This window comes from Rhododendron vialii, chromosome 5a (assembly GCF_030253575.1).
Source record: "Rhododendron vialii isolate Sample 1 chromosome 5a, ASM3025357v1".
NCBI classification, from domain to species: domain Eukaryota; kingdom Viridiplantae; phylum Streptophyta; class Magnoliopsida; order Ericales; family Ericaceae; genus Rhododendron; species Rhododendron vialii.
The window spans coordinates 7,314,465-7,333,576 of NC_080561.1; the positions used below are offsets into that span (position 1 = coordinate 7,314,465).

The 19,112-nt window shown below is 38.5% G+C and overlaps 2 protein-coding genes across 5 annotated transcripts; both read left to right on the forward strand.

The window, feature by feature from the left end:
- The first annotated feature begins 362 nt into the window (after positions 1–362).
- LOC131326725 (synaptotagmin-1-like) lies at positions 363–9,105 on the forward strand. 4 transcript variants are annotated; one of them, XR_009200089.1, is made up of 13 exons: positions 363–759; positions 1,856–1,954; positions 2,052–2,102; positions 2,200–2,323; positions 4,548–4,666; positions 4,786–4,887; positions 5,304–5,378; positions 6,274–6,350; positions 6,443–6,689; positions 6,840–7,190; positions 7,740–7,871; positions 8,692–8,882; positions 8,917–9,105. XR_009200089.1 is itself a non-coding variant. In XM_058359584.1 (12 exons), the coding sequence occupies exons 1-12, from the start codon at positions 649–651 to the stop codon at positions 8,821–8,823; spliced, it is 1,620 nt and encodes a 539-aa protein (XP_058215567.1). In that variant the 5' UTR covers positions 363–648; the 3' UTR covers positions 8,824–9,105. The 4 variants fall into 4 exon arrangements, 1 of the variants encoding a protein (XP_058215567.1); XR_009200088.1 differs by having other exon boundaries at positions 8,923–9,105; XR_009200090.1 differs by having other exon boundaries at positions 8,927–9,105.
- Positions 9,106–10,274: 1,169 nt separating this feature from the next.
- Positions 10,275–18,790, forward strand: LOC131326293 (L-ascorbate peroxidase 3). The gene is made up of 9 exons (XM_058359031.1): positions 10,275–10,590; positions 11,179–11,303; positions 13,911–13,960; positions 14,827–14,892; positions 14,972–15,020; positions 15,733–15,815; positions 16,042–16,121; positions 16,232–16,334; positions 18,371–18,790. The coding sequence occupies exons 1-9, from the start codon at positions 10,478–10,480 to the stop codon at positions 18,566–18,568; spliced, it is 867 nt and encodes a 288-aa protein (XP_058215014.1). The 5' UTR covers positions 10,275–10,477; the 3' UTR covers positions 18,569–18,790.
- Positions 18,791–19,112: the final 322 nt, after the last annotated feature.

Below are 19,112 nucleotides of genomic sequence, written 5' to 3' on the forward strand. Positions count from 1 at the left end.
GTTGTCTATCTAAGCAATAGATGACTTGGATTTTAATCTAAATAATGGACAACTAAGATTGTAGGACCTCAAATTATATTCAAGCTGTAGCCGTTCGAGCAGAGATTGACGGCCGGATCGACTGCACTACACAATGTAGTGCAGCAGCACCCCTCTTCCCACTGGAAGTGCATGAGCTCCGCATAAAATTGCCAAGATAGCGAATCAAATAGACGGCAGTTAATGATTGGCCTAAAAAGAGAGTAAAATGTCCTTGCAGGAGAAGTATGGAAACATCACTTATCTGGAGCCAAATTTGGGAAAACACTAATTGAAGGGGTAAAGTGTAGTTCATCCTTTATTTGAAAAATCAGATTAATATTGCTTCGCCTTCTCTACTATTCTCCCGATACGACACCGCCACCATAGACCTCCGTGTGTTACCCTTCAACCAAAAGACAACGGAGGACAGGTCGATCAAGCCAATACAGATCTTCCACCACAAGGACAGCTGGGTAATTTTCCATTTACTCGAGAAGAACTTGGAGTGTTTTTTTTTTTGGGCTTTTGGCAGATTTGCTTTAGTTGGAAGCATCCTGTTCTTGGGTTGATTTTGTTTTCCGTGAATTGGGTAGTGAAGACTGAAGAGTAGTAGTTCTAGACTTGCAGATGGGTTTCTTCAGTACTTTACTTGGGTTCACCGGATTTGGAGTTGGGGTTTCTGCTGGTCTCACCATTGGGTATTTCTGCTTCATCTACTTCCAGCCCAACGATGTGAAGGTCTATTTCATTACCCTCCTCTGTGTATTTTTAGTTCATGTACCGGTAGATTGCTTTACTTTGCATTTCTGAATGTATATCTTTATCCGTGTCGGACACAGATTTGTACCTAGCTGGGCCCGAACCACTTGTTTTTTTCACATGGATGTAAAAAATAGATAGAGGCAAGATTATTTTTTTTTTTTAAGGGTGTGGTATATCTATATATTGTTACTTGCTAGGTTGGGGGAGAGAAAATTGTGTATTTAGTTCATAAAATTGTTGTGGGGGTACATTGATATTGAAAATTGTGTTTTTAGTTCGTATATGGGTAGATTTCTTTGTTTTGCATTTCCGAATGTATATCGTTATCAGTGTTGGATGTAGATTTGTACTTAACTGGGGCCCGAACCACATGTATTTTAGCACGGACGACAAAACAGATTGTATAAGTATATATTGCTACTTGCTATTTTTTGGGGAGGGAAAACCGGGGGTACATATATAGCTGCGGTTTAATATTCTTCGTGCGACCAAAAAAAAAAAAGGTCCATAAGTTGAAATTTTAGGATTTTTTTTTTCACACGTATATAGGAATTTTCTTGATTTTTTTAATCCAATGGACATGCAGGGGCTATTCCGTTAGGACTTTTCTAGAAAAATCTCTAAAAGTAGTATAATTGTTGGGAGTATTTGGAGTTGTGCCAGGCTGCCGGGCACCCCCTTTTGTTCACCTCTGATCAGTATTGTTGTTTTACTTTGACTGTGTAAAGCGGATATCAGATTTATGTTCTACTATAGAGTTGATCATATGTAATATAAGGCACCTTTTTAGATAGAGTTGATCATATGCAATATAAGGCACCTTTTTAGATGGATTTTGGAAATTTTTAAATTTTTAAAATTTTTTTTTTTTTTGGGGGGGGGGGGGGGGGGGGGGGTGTGGGGGGGTTGGATATTTGACATAGCAGTGTAAGTTTCAGATTTATGTTATGTATCCGGTTGTTGGACTTGGAGATGAGTGTCAGCTTATTTTAAAGCATGTTCAACTTTGACTTGTTTGTTTTTAATCACCTTTGGTTGAATATTTATTGGGTTTGACTATTTGTTTGGTCAGGACCCTGCGATTCGCCCATTGATTGAACAAGACTCGGTTACTTTGCAGAGGCTACTTCCTGAGATACCCCTTTGGGTGAAAAATCCAGATTATGATCGTGTACGTTGTTAACATACCTACTAGACTGTTGTTATTTGAAGTCGTTGCTTGCATTGGGTCTTGACAGTTTTTTATTTGTTTTTCTTTTTTTGTGAAGATTGATTGGCTAAACAAGTTTATTGAATATATGTGGCCTGTTCTGGACAAGGTACTTTTCTGGGTCTAATGATGTTTGACTTGTAGCTATGACAATAGCTTTGTTTAACAATTCTGATTATACTTTTTTGTTGCTTTTTTTCCCACAGGCCATTTGCAAGACTGCCGAGAATATTGCAAAACCCATCATTGCTGAGCAAATTCCAAAGTATAAGATTGAATCAGCTGAATTTCAGAAATTAACTCTGGGATGTCTTCCCCCTACTTTCCAAGGTTGGCGAGATAGATGCACCTTGTTTGTTGTTCGTTTTGTTTTTGTATATTAATGCTCAATGATTGTTCTAGAGATTAATAAACTCTACATTTAGAATTTGGTCTTAGACTCTTAGATATTATTGTTTGCGTAAAATAAGTAGACCACTTTCCATAGCATTTGCATGTGCTGATAGCCTGATACCATTCGCCTTTGGGTTTGCTTTAGTACAGAAGATGTTATGAGAAGTGATTTCATTTTCTTCAGAAATACTGGATCTGAAAACCCCAATAGTTTGAAACCATCCATATGTTAAAAATAAACGGTACAACAAAGTGACTAGTTGAAAATACATAGAACAGAAGAATTCCCTGTTGGCAACTTGGCAAAGCCACAAGATGCTCATGTATAAGGAGGAGTATACCAAAGGGCTACTATCTATCTTAGATGATGGGAACCTCAAACAAAATGAGTTCGCAGATTAGTGTGGAAACATTTTACTCGTTATGGGAAAATAGTAAATGAGTCTCCAATGGTCCCCTTGCTGGGAGTACCCAATTCGCTCAGAAAATCGACGAGAAGGCTGTCTTTGTGCCTCTCTTTCAAAATCTCAGTAGGGAGTTTTGGTTTTGCAATATTATAGAAGCTATGTTTGTCAAAAAATTGATGTGAGTGTGTCTCAGGTGTACGACTTGTATTTTTGTAGCTCATGACTATGTCTGGAACGGGCAATTATGGGTTTTTGAACTATATATGATGGGGTGGTTGTACACTTCTTCAACATTTTAGCACGGTTCTCTTCAGCCTATGCTTCACACTCAACTAAAGGAACTTATAGAGTTGTTTGATTTATTCCCCTGGAAACGCAATCTTGGTTCCCCAAAATAACATACCAATGTGCAGTCAAAAGACTCAAACTCTCTCTCAAAAAAAATTGGGTACAGATTGTGGCTGCACAGATGGTGCATGGACTGGGGCCACTTCGGAATCTTACTCATATAATCCAAGTCGACATCAATTTTAAAATAATTGTTTAATTTGCCCCGTAAAAAATTAGCTCAATTGGATAAATGGAAGTGGTTGATCCAATTGTCTAACTTTCCGAAAAAATTCTTCCAGATTCAAGATCCTGGAAACTGAATGAAAAATTGGATCAAGTACTTATAGTTATCCGATTGAGCTAATTTTTACCAGGCCACTTGAAAGATTATTTTAAATTTAATGAACGGCTTCCATTATTTTTGTAGGACCCTAAAGTGAGTCCCACACACCGTATGTGCACCCACTATCTGTGCACATTATCTCTTCTTGTTGACCAAATTACAGGAAAACAAGGTTATTTCATGCCGTCAGATCAATAAAGAAGAGGGGGGAAAACGAAATGGGGTTTTCAGAACCCATAAACGGACACAGTCATAGATTAGTTTCTTATTTATGGCGGGGTTGATTGATGAGGTCAGATAATGGTTTAGCAGGCTTTAGCCTTTAAAAGTTGGTCTTTTTACGCACATGCTTTATGGTACATGGACTCTCCTAAATTTGTTTAGTAGCTGTGTACAATTGTTTCTTGACATCTTGTGTTAGGATATGACTCAATGAGATATGTGCCAACATGTCTTGCTGGTCATACGTCCAACAAGTACGTTGAAGTAGACTAGAGTTTACCACTCAACTGTCCAGTGACTCTCATTGTATGCATAAAAAACTCCATTTCAGCTTGTAAACACCATATTACCCTAAATAAATAACACATGCCGTATGGAATTTTAGAAATAGTAAATGTTTCTGTGTCCTGGTGTCCTTGGGCAAGAGAATTAAATGAATATCACAGAGACATAACAGCACCAGACACCGTTAAATGAGTCCATCTAAAGTTGCACCTGCTCTATCATCTATCAGCATCATTGTGTCGTCCACAAAATTAGCAGATGTTTACCTCCAGGGAAACTTAGATCTAAGCTCTGAGAGGTTTCCATTCCACATTGACCTTGATCCTTAACAGTTAAATGTGTATCATAGAAAGCACCATAGTGGTGTTTTTTCTCAGCTTCTAATCTATCCTCATTTCTTTTCTATTTTTTTGGTAGCTTATCCACATCCTTCAGTTGTTCTCGAAAAGGATGAGGTCCTATATGACAACATCTGTTTAGTTAATTACTTTGGTGGTTATTTAGAATGTGATTTGTAGATCATATGCATGGATAACTGTGGCACTAATATTTCTCTGAATCTAATTCTTGTTAGGTATGAAAGTCTACGTCACTGATGAGAAGGAGTTGATTATGGAACCATCTTTGAAATGGGCAGGAAATCCGAATGTTGTCCTTGTTCTCAAAGCATTTGGCTTGAAAGCAAGCATTCAGGTGTTTTTCTAATGCTTTAAGGAAAATAGTTCAGCCTCCATTGCACGCTGAAATGCACATACAGCTATATTCATTGGCATTTCTGGGTAGTGAATGCATCTTTTTTTGGCGAATTTCAGGTGGTGGATTTGCAAATATTTGCTGCGCCACGTATAACCCTAAAGCCATTGGTTCCAAGCTTTCCTTGTTTTGCCAAAATTCAAGTCTCTCTCATGGAAAAGGTTTGTGCTCCTGTAAGGCTTGTCACTAGTTTTGTTTTAATGGTGACTTTAGTGCTTGAGGAGTGTAAGCATGTTGAGGAGTTGCTTTTCCACAGTAATGAGGCTCTGACATTCTAATCATAGCCAAGAAAGTAAACGGAACATTCAATTTCCAAAACTTAAGTGCTTTAGCTTGATGTATACTGATCATTCAGTTTTTCCATTTTCCCTCACATGCAATGTGAATGCCGAAGAACTTTCAATTTAGTCTCGGATCCATAAAAAATTAAAATTGGATTAGAAATCTACTCAGTCACTGGATCACTGGAGTCTTAAGGTTAAGGGGTTCAGCCACTACATGTTTTCACTTTTGACTTCTTAGACATCAAAATTATCTTTGTATGGCTTGGTTTACATTACATGTCTTTGCCTTCCAGCCACACGTGGACTTTGGACTCAAGCTTTTTGGGGCTGATCTTATGTCAATTCCTGGTCTGTACAGGTTCGTTCAGGTACAATTACTAACAATCAATTTGATTCTATTTGTATTCTCCCCCGCCATCTCTCTCATGCACATCACAAATTGTATTCTTCTGGATTTAAGGAGGTGGTATGTACTATATAGTGCTTTCTTGAGTTCAGCTGAGCCCTTAATGTCTTCTAGGAAGTGGTGTGGTGTTTAGGAACATATTTGTTCCCAGATATGAATATAATAACATATGTCAGTTTGGTTTCATTTCTACACAGCATTATGTGAAGTCTTCAGTAAAGTTTTTCTTGCTGCGTGAGAGTGCTTACGTTCTTGTGTATTTCTTTATTTTCTGCCTTCTGGTATAAAGAATGAGTATTTCTCCCAATTCTCTCTCTTTCTCTTCCAATCTCATAACTTCAAACCCACAATTCCCTATGAGATTGTTTTCATTACTTTGATAGTCTACTCTTTCCTTTTCTGTTTCCTTTTTTATATGAAGGGAATATGACATTTTTCTTTCTATGACATCTTTCTTTCCACGTGAACTAGACAAGGCTATCTGATATTTAATGCTTGATTGCAAATGTCACTTTCTGAAAAGCAAAAACATTTGATAGTCAGAGTTGTGATGGTCTGCTTTGCAAGATGGGTTTAAAAATCCCTTGGAAGCAGTTAATCAGTTATGTACTGGTGAAAAATGCACAGGTTGGTTTAGAAATTTGTTATTTTGATGCTAAAAATGGAGATTCTTTTTATCCCACATGCCCAGCAGCCTACCGATGGTGACATTTTTTTACCTGCTCTGAGAATTAAGGGGAGATTGTAATACTCCTTTTATTGCCTTCAGAGGGAAACGTTGTCCTTTTCTACTCTGAGTTTATCTGCATTCAATTCTTCAGAGTTTAAAAAAATCCTAAACAGCTTTATGTCTGCAGGAGCTTATCAAAGACCAGGTTGCCAGCATGTATCTGTGGCCAAGAACCCTTGAAGTACCAATCATGGATCCAACAAAGTGAGTTCCTTTTCAAACATTCATATTTTTACTCATCGATGTGGATGTCAGACATAATGTTTTTCAACGTGATAATCGCTTTGAATTTGCAGAGCCATGAAGAGGCCTGTAGGAATTCTCCATGTGAAGGTTCTGAAGGCTATGAATCTTAGAAAGAAAGATCTGCTGGGTGCATCAGACCCTTATGTAAAAGTAAAGCTCACCGAGGATAAGCTTGCATCAAAGAAAACTAAGGTGAAGCAGAGGAATCTGAACCCTGAATGGAACGAGGAATTTAATCTGGTTGTTAAAGATCCAGAAACCCAAGCTTTAGAACTTCAAGTTTTTGATTGGGAGCAGGTATGTACATAGAATTTGAGTCAGAAATTGCACAAACTTTTTGAGGTTTTTTATTTTATTTTTTTGTGCGTGTTTTAGTAAAAAGTATGAAGAAAAGTTTATTTTTTTCCCCTTTTGATGCTCTCTCAAGCTGTTTATCCCTCATTCTAGGTTGGCAAGCATGACAAAATGGGTATGAATGTTGTCCCTTTGAAAGAACTTCCCCCAGATGAGCCAAAAGTTGTGACTCTTGATCTCTTGAAGAATATGGATCCCAATGATGTCCAAAATGAAAAGTCACGTGGAAAGCTGGTCGTGGAATTGACATACAAACCTTTCAAGGAAGAGGATATTCCAAAAGAGTTCGATGAGTCAGGTACTGTTGAAAAGGCTCCAGAAGGGACACCTGCTAGTGGAGGCATGCTTGTGGTTATAGTTCATGAAGCACAAGATGTCGAAGGAAAGCATCACACCAATCCGTATGTACGCATCCTTTTTAGAGGAGAAGAGAAAAAAACTAAGGTATCTTGGATAACTAGATTCTGTCCAATTTTGTGTTTTCTTTCCTGTTTGAAAGTCCCAAGTCACATAATACCCCTCATCTTTTCAAAAATTACAAGGCAATCAATCTTTCTATTGATAATAAAATAACTCAAAAGTATTATATTAAGAAAAAACAAAAAAAAGGAAGAAAGAAAAGAAAATGAACTCTACAATTACACTGGTAGAATAGTTTATTCAATTCTTCTTTCTGGACAACTTGTGAAACTTTTGTTGCCTCCTTTTTCAATTACATCCTTTTTTTTTTTGAACGCTGTAATTACATCCAATTTAGTATACAAGAGTTGCAGATTGAACAATCTTTGAATTGCATGCCTTGGGTGATTTGCTCTTATGTTGAGTGATTTAACTTGAAATAAGGGACTAGTTATGTTGATAAGGGATTTAATCTGCATGCCTTGAGTTCCATCGAAATGATGGACTAGTTATGTTGATAAGGGATTGGGTAACGTTAGATGCCGTTAATGTGGCCCTCACAAGATTCTCACTTCTCATCTTTCATTTGAACAGTATGTAAAGAAGAATAGAGATCCAAGATGGGAGGAAGAATTTCATTTCATGCTTGATGAGCCTCCCACTAATGATAAGCTTCATGCGGAAGTACAAAGTGTTTCTTCAAAGATTGGCTTATTACATCCCAAGGTACAGATTGCATTCTTTTCCTCCATCTACTGTACTTGCAATATACTTGTACAAACAAATCTTTAGCTGTAGAGAAACGAAAGTGAGAGTATGCAAGTGCTCTTGGAAGTGATAGCTATGTGAGAATTCGTGGAGCACATTTTGACACCTCATCTTGCTTCATTGCTTGAAATTATCATGAAATTTGGGTGAAGTACGGAAAGATCTATTTTATTAGAGGGGGGCAAATTTCTGGGATAACAAGCTTTGCGTTGTTGTGTAGGGAACAAACTGAATGACTCTGCACATTACTGGTGTTTAGGAACTATTCCAGAAGAAGTCGATTTTCTTTATTTCAGGAATTGACTTCACTTGCTGAGCAAAGTTCTAACCTTTTCTTTTCTGCATTACGCCTTTTGGTTATGTCACACATCTTGTGGAACTATTTTCGCGGATATACTCTACCATGATACGTACTGGGCAGATTGACACGTAGGTTGACATGTTTTTTCCTAACATAATATTCATGTCCACAAATTGAAAGGTCCATGCTCTAGAATTTTGTGAAGTTGTGAAGAAAGGAAATCTGATCTGGTTTTCCCAATGATGTACTCGATGGATGACGGATGACCTGAAGGTTAAACTACGCTTTGTGTTTCTTTGGTGGTTGGTAGGCATGGTTGTTTCCAAGAACTGGTGCAATGACAGTGTCCTCCACCTTAAAAGGATACCCCATTATATCCGCATGGAAAATTTTACGAGTCCATATCAAGTTATTATGTAGTATTTTCCTGCATTGGTTTGACTGATTAACTCATATACATTCTCTCTCCCGGACCAGGAAAGTTTGGGCTATGTGGATATCAATCTGTCAGATGTTGTTAACAACAAAAGGATCAACGAGAAGTACCATCTCATAGATTCAAAGAACGGACGGATCCAAATTGAACTGCAATGGAGGACTTCTTCTTAACCCTATGCATTGTTTTCGTTTTTCTGGAGTGTCGCTTGGCGATTGGGATAGACATATGCAGAGAGAGAGAGAGAGAGAGAGAGAGAGAGAGAGAGAGAGAGAGAGAGAGAGAGCTATTATGATGATTGTTTCATGTTGTGTGCTTGTTGTTTGTGTACATTAATAATAGCTTCAAAAGTATAAACGTTGCCCTGTAACTTTGTATTCTTGCCCTGTAATTTCGTATTCTTGCCAGATCACCCCAGAAATTTGCGGAGTACATTTGCAGTTGCTCATGATCAATTCGCCATGGTTTAGAAGTTCTAATTTACTTATTTTAGGTTCTGGGTTTAGTTCACTTCGTCGTTTCAAGCAACAAAGATTGAACGTAAGATCAATTGAGATGCTCTTTATCCCTCCAATATCTTCCGACGCGTAATAGTTTCTGTCGTCGCTGGTTAAACAAGACCGTGTGGAAGCGACATTGACCTGATCGACGTATCGGTCAAGCTACCTTTCATCAAGCTTATCCCAAGACTGGTCTAGTTTTGAGTTACAATCGGCTCTACTAAATTTATAGCGGTGATCACAAACCGTTAATAGGGAAGTTATAGCAAAGCACGCCTTTGCACAAAATAATTTGATTGGATATCGATAGTTATAATTTTCCGAACATGCACCATTATTTTGCCTACTGCAAAATATGAATGGTTAAAATAATTTTATGCTCTGTTTGGAACTTATGAAAAGTGAGGGAAGATAAGAGAAAATAATTAAGAAGGAAAATGAGAAAAAATAAAGGGGAAAATGTATTCTTAGAACCCTAATTTATCATTTTTCTCTCTTTTTTTTTTCCTCAAATCAAAGGAGGAGAAATTTTAAACTTTCTCTTCTTTCGTTTTCCTTCCACGTGTTCCAAATAAAGTAAAAATGTCGGAATTAATTTTTTGAATGGACATACTTCTCCACAAGGCATCTATACAAGGATAATCTGTAGAGGTTAAATTCTTTCTGTCGGCGGTGAAAACGGTGGGTTTTACATCGCTGTCCATTGTGGACGTCACTATGCGCTTATTGTTATAAACTTATAATCTGAACTGTTTATTTTATAAGGCTCATGGTGTATTATATTCACCAAAAAATCAGCGTGATTGAATATAGATAGATCAATCAAAAAGTGAATTTTAGTTTATAAAATAAACGGTCCAATCCCGTCAAGATAAATTGTCCATGACCATCCATTTTATAAATCAAAATTTAAAAATAATACACCAGTCGAGATTCGGTGAAGATAATTTTTTGAACGAGAATACTACTATACGGATCCTACAAAATGAACGGTTCAAATCAACAATTAACGCACCATAGAGCCCAAAATTATAGCGGTGGAAAACTCATAGTTTTCGCCTCCGGAAGAGGAGTAATAATAACAAAACAATATATGAAGGACTCTGGTCGTCTTAAAATGGGCCCATAATAACAATGGAAAAAAAATTGGACCAAACCGGAAGATAGACGAACCGTACGGGAGCTTGGTTCCTCGTCGGCCTCTCCCAGACCAACGTCCGCCTTCAATAACTCGCTCTTGGTTTTATCGGTTTAAGAGCCAATCGCTTCCCATTTTCTGAGGCTCTCCCTCAATCCAGTCAAAACTCAAAACCGTTTTTCTTCTCCGATGGCGATGCCAGTCGTCGACACCGAGTACCTGAAGCAAATCGACAAGGCTCGTCGCGATCTCCGCGCTCTCATCTCCTACAAGCACTGCGCCCCCATCATGCTTCGCTTGGCGTACTCTCTCTCTCTCTCTCTCTCTCTCTCTCTCTCTCTCTACATATCTATCTATCTGTCTGTAGGTATAACCTAAGTCACATAATGTGAGTGCATGAGCAGAAGCGCGAGAGCAAGCGTGAAAGTGCGGTTTAGAAATATCCGAATACTAAAATTCGCAAGCGCGATGATTGAGACCGGAAGAGAAGTGCCTGATGAAGGCTTATGTGACTGAGCATACAAGGCATATCCGGCCTTTACTTGTACTTAATTTGAGTCGATTTTTTTGGAAAAAAAGCTTCATTTGCTATGAAGTATTCCAATAGACAAATCCAAGTCTAAGCATAAATTTGAGTAAAAGCTTTGAGAGGCACATAATAGCCTTAAAAAATTTGAGTGAGGATTTGAATCTCACTTGATTTTGAGTAAAACTCACTTTGATATAAGTTCAAGTCAAGGAGTGGAGTTGGTTTTAACGTGTTTTTACTCAAATTCTGAGTTGAAGTGGAAAAAAGGGTAAAGGCCGGAGATGCTCTAACTATATAAAGATTCGTGTGGTTGTCGAGAAACTATGAGATGATGTTCTACTTTTTATTCTATGGTGTGTAGGTGGCACGATGCTGGGACTTATGATGTGAACACAAAGACTGGAGGCCCTAACGGCTCGATTAGGATGGAGGAAGAGTATTCTCATGGCTCAAACAATGGGTTGAAGATCGCAATTGACTTCTGTGGTAATTCTGCTTTATTAGATTGTATGGATTTTGTGTTTGTTATTGGGAAACTTATATTTTGACATGATACATTTCACTATTATGGATTTTGTTGTCCTTTGAGGATATAAAACCTAAAATATTTGCTACTTGAGTGTGTTATTTGATATGGAGGAGGACTCCATGTGTTGTGATTGATATCTGGTAGCTTAAGTGCATAACTTCGATTAGTAGGTTTGTTACAATGGCTAATGACAATTATTCTTTCTTTGCCAATATTTTGGATCTTCCTTCTTTAATGGTTATGGTAGATGGTAGTACTAAGAGGAGGAATAACCAAAAATGACTTTAGAGGTGGTAGTTTGAAAAAACTTAGGTTTCGTGGATGTTCCTCGCCAGAGCTTAATGGAGGGAACAATTCATGTATAGTGGAGCCAAATTGCTTGGGACCTGTGGAGGTTGGGTTTAGTACTCCCTATTTGTGATGGGAATTGCCCTTTGAGCTCTTGATTATAAGATGAAAACCTTCTTGTTGACCAGTTGACTCTAAAAAGCAAAAGGTCGTTAGCAGCACTCCGATGGGTGTTGACACCTGGACATGTCTTCTGACAGTCAAGTCACTTTCCGCTCTAGGGCAAATTGTGGACTAGGAAGGCTAGTCTGTGAATTTAATGGCTCTAAGTATGTGATTTCAGAGACCTCAATTGTGTGCATCCTTCTGATATTTATAGGTGTAGTTTGACCACGTACCCCGGTTTTCCATTCCTTTAACCATGGTTAGGTGCCATCATTAGAATCCTTTCTACGAAATCTCTGCATACGGCTCTGATACGCCCATAGTTGTCAAAGGCGCTCCAAGGCGCGTCGATGCTCACCTAGTGCGCCTTACCCATGTTGAGGCGAGGCGACTTCGAGGAGGTGTGCACCTCTAGCCTAGGCGCAGAGCACAAGAGGAACTTGTCTCTTTGAAGAGCAGTATCTCAGATGGAAGTGTCTGAGAACTCCATTGAAGACCTACCTAGGGCAATCGAATCTCTCTTACCTGTGAGGCTGCGAGATTGACCCAAAGTCCCAGAGTGCAAGGTATTCGTCCTCTTCGGCGAAATTGACTCTCTCTCTTCTTCGATTGACTTATATATACACACATGTTCTGTCGACTGGGAGTAATACATTAATTAGTTCTTGGTTTTTGCATTTTTTTTGACAAGTAAAAAGATGATTGGGGTGAGAGAAGCTGACCTCAGATAAGTTCTTGGTTTTGCATAAATAAACATACAGTATACATAAGAAGTTATTTAGAAATAGTGGACATGGCTTCTTTTCTTGCCTAAGTGCGCCTCACTTCAATAAGCCTGTGCCTAGACCCCAACAAAACTTTGCACCTTGGTGCACCTCTCGCACTTAACAACTATAGACCTGCCCATGCGGCTACTTGCCTGTCCCCACTCTTTTTTCTGCTGACAGGACAGTGGTCACTCATTCTGGAGACATAAGTGCACATTGCTCTCGGTATTTTGTCAATTGAGATGAAGGCAGACCTTTCGCTGAACGGGTGTGCTCCTCGGCCGTGCACTTTAGACATCATGGGTATTTGGACAGCCTTGGACGTTAACCGAGTCCAAGGTCAACGATCCCCGGCTTGCTGACCATATTAGTGGCCCGGGCATGTTGACAACCTCGGACCAAGTCCGAGGTCTGTGTTGACTTCCACGGTCACGGACACCTCATAAATAATCTTGTCTTCACCACAGGATTGAAGACTTGGTTTGTTTTGGTTACCCTTGAGAGTTTTGGTGCTGCGAATATGAGAAATTTGAAGCTATAGAATGCATATATAATTTAGGAGAAAAGTAGCTTTAGTTCCTATATACCTCTGTGGTAGTGTAGTTCTATGGCTGTTGTATGATTTAAGTAAGAGGAGAGTGGGGTTCATAAGCATCGCTTAAGAAAAATAGTTGAAGGAAATTGTACACATTACCTTTAAAATTACATATGGTAAGTCTCGTCAATTTAAGCTAAGAATATCCTCGGCTTAGTATTGATCACATATGAGAGCTATGGACATAACTTGTCCCATACTACAACCTTAACATGGATCCTGTGAGTCAAGTTAAAATAAAATCCACTTATTATACCCCCGCTAAATCCTGCAACAGCATGTTATCTATGGAAATGTTGTACTGAGAACAAACTGACCCTAGATTTCATCACACTTGGTCTTAAATGTGCTATTTGCAAAAATCTAGGTTTCTCATTTTTCTTCTGTGCTATTCATCTATTGACTTTTTTATTCTACTTTTCATTTTTATTTGGGAAGTGCGGTGGGAGAATGTGAGACTCGGATGTTAGTCATATAGATATTGTTGAAGACTCATGCATCATTAAAGTGTAAAGAGATTTGATTGGTTAGATAAATGAATTCTTTTGGAGAGATATCTCCTATAGGGTAGCCGAGACATTCATATTTGTTGATTTTGCGTTATTTTATGAAGTTTGTCATGAACTACTCACAAAGAGCAATGCAACACTGCATCTCCAGAATTCACAAGTTTGCCTTATTTTTCCTTTGTATCCTTTTTAATTCTCCATCATGAATAAAGTTAACTAATTTTTTCTTTATGATGGCAGAAGAAATAAAGTCTAAACATCCAAAGATTACATATGCGGACCTTTACCAGGTGATGATTGGAGATTGAATGATTTTGTGTGCCTGCGTCTTAGATATGTTGTTACCTTGTGGAGTTGAGTGGTTAACAAAACCGGAGGATGCCTTTCTTCATACATTGATCGCGGTTAATATAGCTTTTGATGCATGAATATATTTCCTTCTAACAATTGATGTTATCGTAAATGTAAAACAGTCCCTTCTACCATCAAGTTTTGATTTGTTGACTCTCTCTCTCTCTCTCTCTCTCTCTCTCTCTCTCTCCCCTTTTTTTTGGTTGTTAAGAAGCTTATTGTACAGTAAGAGTCTGTAGGACAGCTCATGAAACTATGTTGTTAACATGTATTGTCTGTTGAGTGCTCCCATACACGTATTCTTGAAAAATAGAAATTGCAAAAATCCTTATGTCAGAGAAAAGCTAGAAAACTCTTTAGAAAAATCGACAAGAAATGGATTGGAAACAGGGATGAGCATGTTCGTGAGCAAAAGAATTACTTTCTAGGAATTCTATTATTAGAAAAGAACATAAATACTCTAAAACAGTCGGCCGCAAGAGAATCGATTTTACTTGATAATGTAACAAATGTCGAAACACTAAATCTCCAGTAAAAATGCTCTTTAAGTTATTCATGTTTAAAATGTCAATCCATGCCGCTTTATGGCTTTAAAGTTTCTCTTCCACCTTTATTGCTTGGATGAAAGCACTATTGTTCCAAGACTATTGAAGCTTTAGCATATGGTTTATCAATAGCTTATCATCCAAGAAAAAGAAATGATTAATGGCATTGGTAGTTGTACGGACCCTTTTGTGTACTCTTTGTGAGCTATACTTTTCGGTGAAGAGTGACTTACTGACGACGTAATCTTTTTTCCCTTTAGCTTGCTGGTGTTGTTGCGGTCGAGGTCACTGGGGGTCCAACCGTTGACTTTGTTCCTGGAAGAAAGGTATGTTAACATGTAATTTGTATTGGAACTAGCTTGAGATTTGATAATTCATGGGTGAACTTGTTTTGCTTTATTGTAGGATTCAAAGATTTCTCCCAAGGAAGGGCGACTACCAAATGCTACTAAAGGTCTTCAAATGCTACTAAGCTAGTGTCAGATTGTTTAGTCTATTTTTCAGGAACACTTTTGGACTATTAAACTGTCAAGCTTGGTTTTTCTTCGTTTTGTCATTGAATCTTTCAATTTCTACTCAAAATATGCATATGCTTGAGCATTTCCCTGTGGAGATGGGGGGATTTAGATTTCTTGTAAGGTCAATTACAATGGATTCCTAATTCAAAAAAATGCGGACTTGCTTTCTCAATTCACATCTACGAGCGACTATTCCTCTTTCATTCAGTCTCTCTCTCTCTCTCTCTCTCTCTCTCTCTCGGTAAGTAATAGCGACGTGGTCCATGAAAAAACCAATTAAGGAAAAGGAATTAGAGGAAAAGTCATGTTGCCCAAGATAGACATTGGTGTATGCATTAATATAAATCTGATCTTGTTATACAAATAGGGCTTCGGCTGGGCCTTTTCATGTGCAGTAATCGTATCATTATACTATGCCAAGTAAAACGTGCTTTCTTAGGCAATCGCTTCCTTACACGACTCCATAGCCGCACCTACCTCATTTTTTGTTGTTGTCCTTTTATTTGAAACCATGTAAAGCATTTGGAAAGTTGTGTTCATGCATCATTATGTGGTTACCTACACAGTTGCTGCTTCATGTTTATGAATTTTCAAGTTGCTCTCTAAAGAAGTTGATTCTTGCATAATCACTTGTGAATGTTGATGTAGGGGTGACACATCTAAGGGACATATTCTATCGGATGGGTTTATCTGACAAAGATATTGTGGCACTGTCAGGGGGACACACTTTGGTAATCTTTTCTTGGCTTGTAGAAATATAGCAAAACCATCTCTTGACATTTGAATTCCTTTGTTCCCTATCACATGAAAGAAATACATGGTATTGTTTGTTGCTATTCTGGAAATACAGGACTGGTTTTCATGAGCAAACTCACTGCGCTTTCTGCTCTCAGAAGCAACATAATTGCTTATCCATGTAGTTTGTTTTCATTTCTTCTGGTTGCTGTTTTGATTAAGGGAAGGGCGCATCCAGAGAGATCAGGTTTTGATGGCCCCTGGACTAAGGAGCCTTTGAAGTTCGATAATTCGTATTTTGTGTAAGACTTATGGATGTTGTTTCCCAATTCTGATGTTTTTTTTTGTCTTATTTCGGGAAAGAAGGTTCTGTGTTCCTGTAGTCCATTTTACAATAGAGTATTTAAAACAGGGAGTTGCTGAAAGGAGAATCAGAGGGGCTATTGAAACTCCCAACAGACAATGCATTATTGGATGGTCTCGAGTTCCGCCGTTATGTCGAGCTGTATGCGAAGGTAATGTTAGATTATTTGAAGCAATGGACCAATAATGCAATGTCATCTATAATCATCTGTGATGCTATCTAATTTTTCCATCTATTAATACACGTTTATATTTTTCATGATGTTGATTTCACTCATGAAACTAGAGACATATTGAGTGGCACATACTGGTTTAGGTCAGCGTGTACTGTGATACTTAGCCTCTGGTCAGGGATTTTACAGGTCGCTTGAATCTGAACATGGTTCATCTAGGACCAAGAGATGTCAATATCCACTATATAGACCCCACCAAAACACAAGCTCTGTGCTGGTTTGCAGTGACCTTATTTAACTTTTTCGCCTTTTTGGATGGACCAGTTTCGGCAGCCAAATTTTGTGACTCTCAGTCATTCTGGTTTGAATAATCCCTGATTTGACGATTCACGAACAAAATTGTGTTACCATCTTCTTTGCTGCTTACCAAGTTGGAATTTGATTGTTATACGTGGTAAGATACTTTTTGAAATTTTTTTTTATACGTGGGGGGATAACTAATTGGTCTGGCTGTTTGGTCTATGGTTGATATATATTATTGGTTTTGGGACTGTTCATCTGGGCTAACTTTCCCATCGCTTGAAAGGGACAATGGAAAGATCTAAGGACCGCTTATGCGTTCTTTCTAACATGATATGACCCGATCTAAAGCTATGCAAACCTAACCAGTTACAAGCAACCACATTGCCTTCCATGCCAATTCTGGTGTCTGGTTCCTACATGGAGCATCTTGGATACCTAAAATAGGGTACTCATTCAGGCCACGTCATTTGGATACCAAACCAAACCTAGCTTATGCTCCAATCAATTACGATCAGCTACATGAATCTTTTTTCTCTATTCTGTTTATCAAGGGCCTCCTTATTTGGATGTCGCATGAAGGGGCATGTACTGGTTTAGTTCCAGTTTACTTTGATACATAGCCTTGGCTCATTGGGATTTTACGGGTCACTTGAATCTGAAATTGGTTCATAAAAGATGAAGAGATGTCAATATCCAACCTCTAGAGTCTAGACCCCACCAAAATTCCTGCAATGTACTGGTTTGCTGTGAACTTATTTTTCTTTTTCTCTTTTTGGATGCACCAGTTTGGCATCCAAATTTAAAGACCATCACTTAGGCAGGTTAGGATACATCCCTGATTTGACGATTGATGAACGAGACTAAGCTCTAGTAGCATTTTCTTTTTTGCTTTACCTAATTGGAACTTAAATTTTATTTGAGGAAAGATACTTGTCTAGAAAGGAAGGTTATATTATGGAAAGACAAGCTATTGGATTGGAAGTTAGGCTTCTCTTTGATGTAAATTAATTGGTTGGGGTTGGGATTGTTGCAGCTGGACTGACTTTCTGTTCGTCTGGAAGGGACTACAGAAAGATCTTGATAAATAACATGGGCTGCCCCAAATGTATCCTAGGATTGTTTTTATGCACTTTTTGTTTCTTTCCTAGCCTGAAACTTGAATTTAATATGACAGGATCCACCAATCCAGTCTACAGCTACCAAAACCTGATCAGCAACTAGCAACCACGTTTTCCTTCCATGACAAGTCTGGTATCTTGTTCTTGGCAGCATCGTTGTTATTTCACAACCTAAAATAGGGTATAATTTCTGGCTGAGTCGTTTAGATACCAAACCAAAATAAACATAACCAAACTAAACTAAACTAAGCATGGTGTCCTGGACCCCAAATTCGGGTTGCCTACGGTTATCATTTTTCTCTCCGTTTCACTTTGTCAAGGGCCTCCTTATGCAGTTATGCTAGTGATGATGCCAGGATATTCCCAAAAAAAAAAAAAAAATGTATGCCACTTTCCTGAGCTATTTGGATGTCGTCATAATTGCACAATACAATCTGTTAGGTGAATAGAGCGTGCTTGGGTGCTGGCTAAAATTTTTAAATTTCCCATCTAGTTTCATCTTTTACTTCACTTGCGCCCTTTACCATTATCTTTCCACCCTGTATTACATGTTCATTTTCCCTTGGTTCATGTTTGGTATTTGGCACATGGCAGGATGAGGATGCATTCTTTAAAGATTATGCAGTATCACACAAGAAACTCTCAGAATTAGGGTTCGTACCTGGTTCCTCTGGTTCCAAGCCAGTGGTGAAGGATAGTGCCGTATTGGCACAAAGCGCTGTTGGTGTTGCCGTTGCTGCAGCCGTGGTGGTCCTCACATACTTATACGAAGTTCGAACAAGGATGAAGTAAATAAGGTTTCTAAAATCCATGTACTGAAGTTCTCCGTATCTTGTACTAGGGGAAAAAAGGGTGAATAATTGATCTCGTTTTGGTTGCGGTCACAATAATAACACTGCAGGCCTCAAGTACACTGAGGCAACTAAAACATACTTGTTATGAGTTTTCCGTTGCATTCCTCTGGAAAGCTTCTTAGTGAAATCTATTACAGGTTTAATGAAGTTTTGGCTATAATTGGTGTTGTTTTTGGTACGATTGAGATTTCGATGAGAATTTTGCTTCGTAATGTCTACTGGTGGGTCCAACGTGCCCTCGTATGAGAATTTTGCTTCGCTAATGCCTTGCGTTGGTCAGTTTTTTTTTTTTTTTTTTACCGCTCTTCATTCTGCATTGCCAACAGGCGATTTTGACCATTTTTCTGTAACCGTTGGGTTTCTCACACACACCAAAAAAGTGCATCTCTTTGTCTCTCAAGTAGAAGGACAAGAAAGAGATTAGGGTTTTCGTCCTCCCGCTTCCTCGTCCCTGCTCATCAAGCCAGCATTGCTCTATGGGA

Bases quoted from the DNA above. Each gene is read 5' to 3' on its own strand.
- LOC131326725 (XM_058359584.1), top strand. From the start codon at position 649: ATGGGTTTCTTCAGTACTTTACTTGGGTTCACCGGATTTGGAGTTGGG. The intron at 4,667-4,785 runs GTGTTTTTCTAA...GGCGAATTTCAG, and splicing joins GCTTGAAAGCAAGCATTCAG to GTGGTGGATTTGCAAATATT. The intron at 4,888-5,303 runs GTTTGTGCTCCT...TTTGCCTTCCAG, and splicing joins AAGTCTCTCTCATGGAAAAG to CCACACGTGGACTTTGGACT.
- LOC131326293 (XM_058359031.1), top strand. From the start codon at position 10,478: ATGGCGATGCCAGTCGTCGACACCGAGTACCTGAAGCAAATCGACAAG. The intron at 10,591-11,178 runs GTACTCTCTCTC...TATGGTGTGTAG, and splicing joins CCCATCATGCTTCGCTTGGC to GTGGCACGATGCTGGGACTT. The intron at 15,021-15,732 runs GTCTTCAAATGC...ATGTTGATGTAG, and splicing joins ACTACCAAATGCTACTAAAG to GGGTGACACATCTAAGGGAC.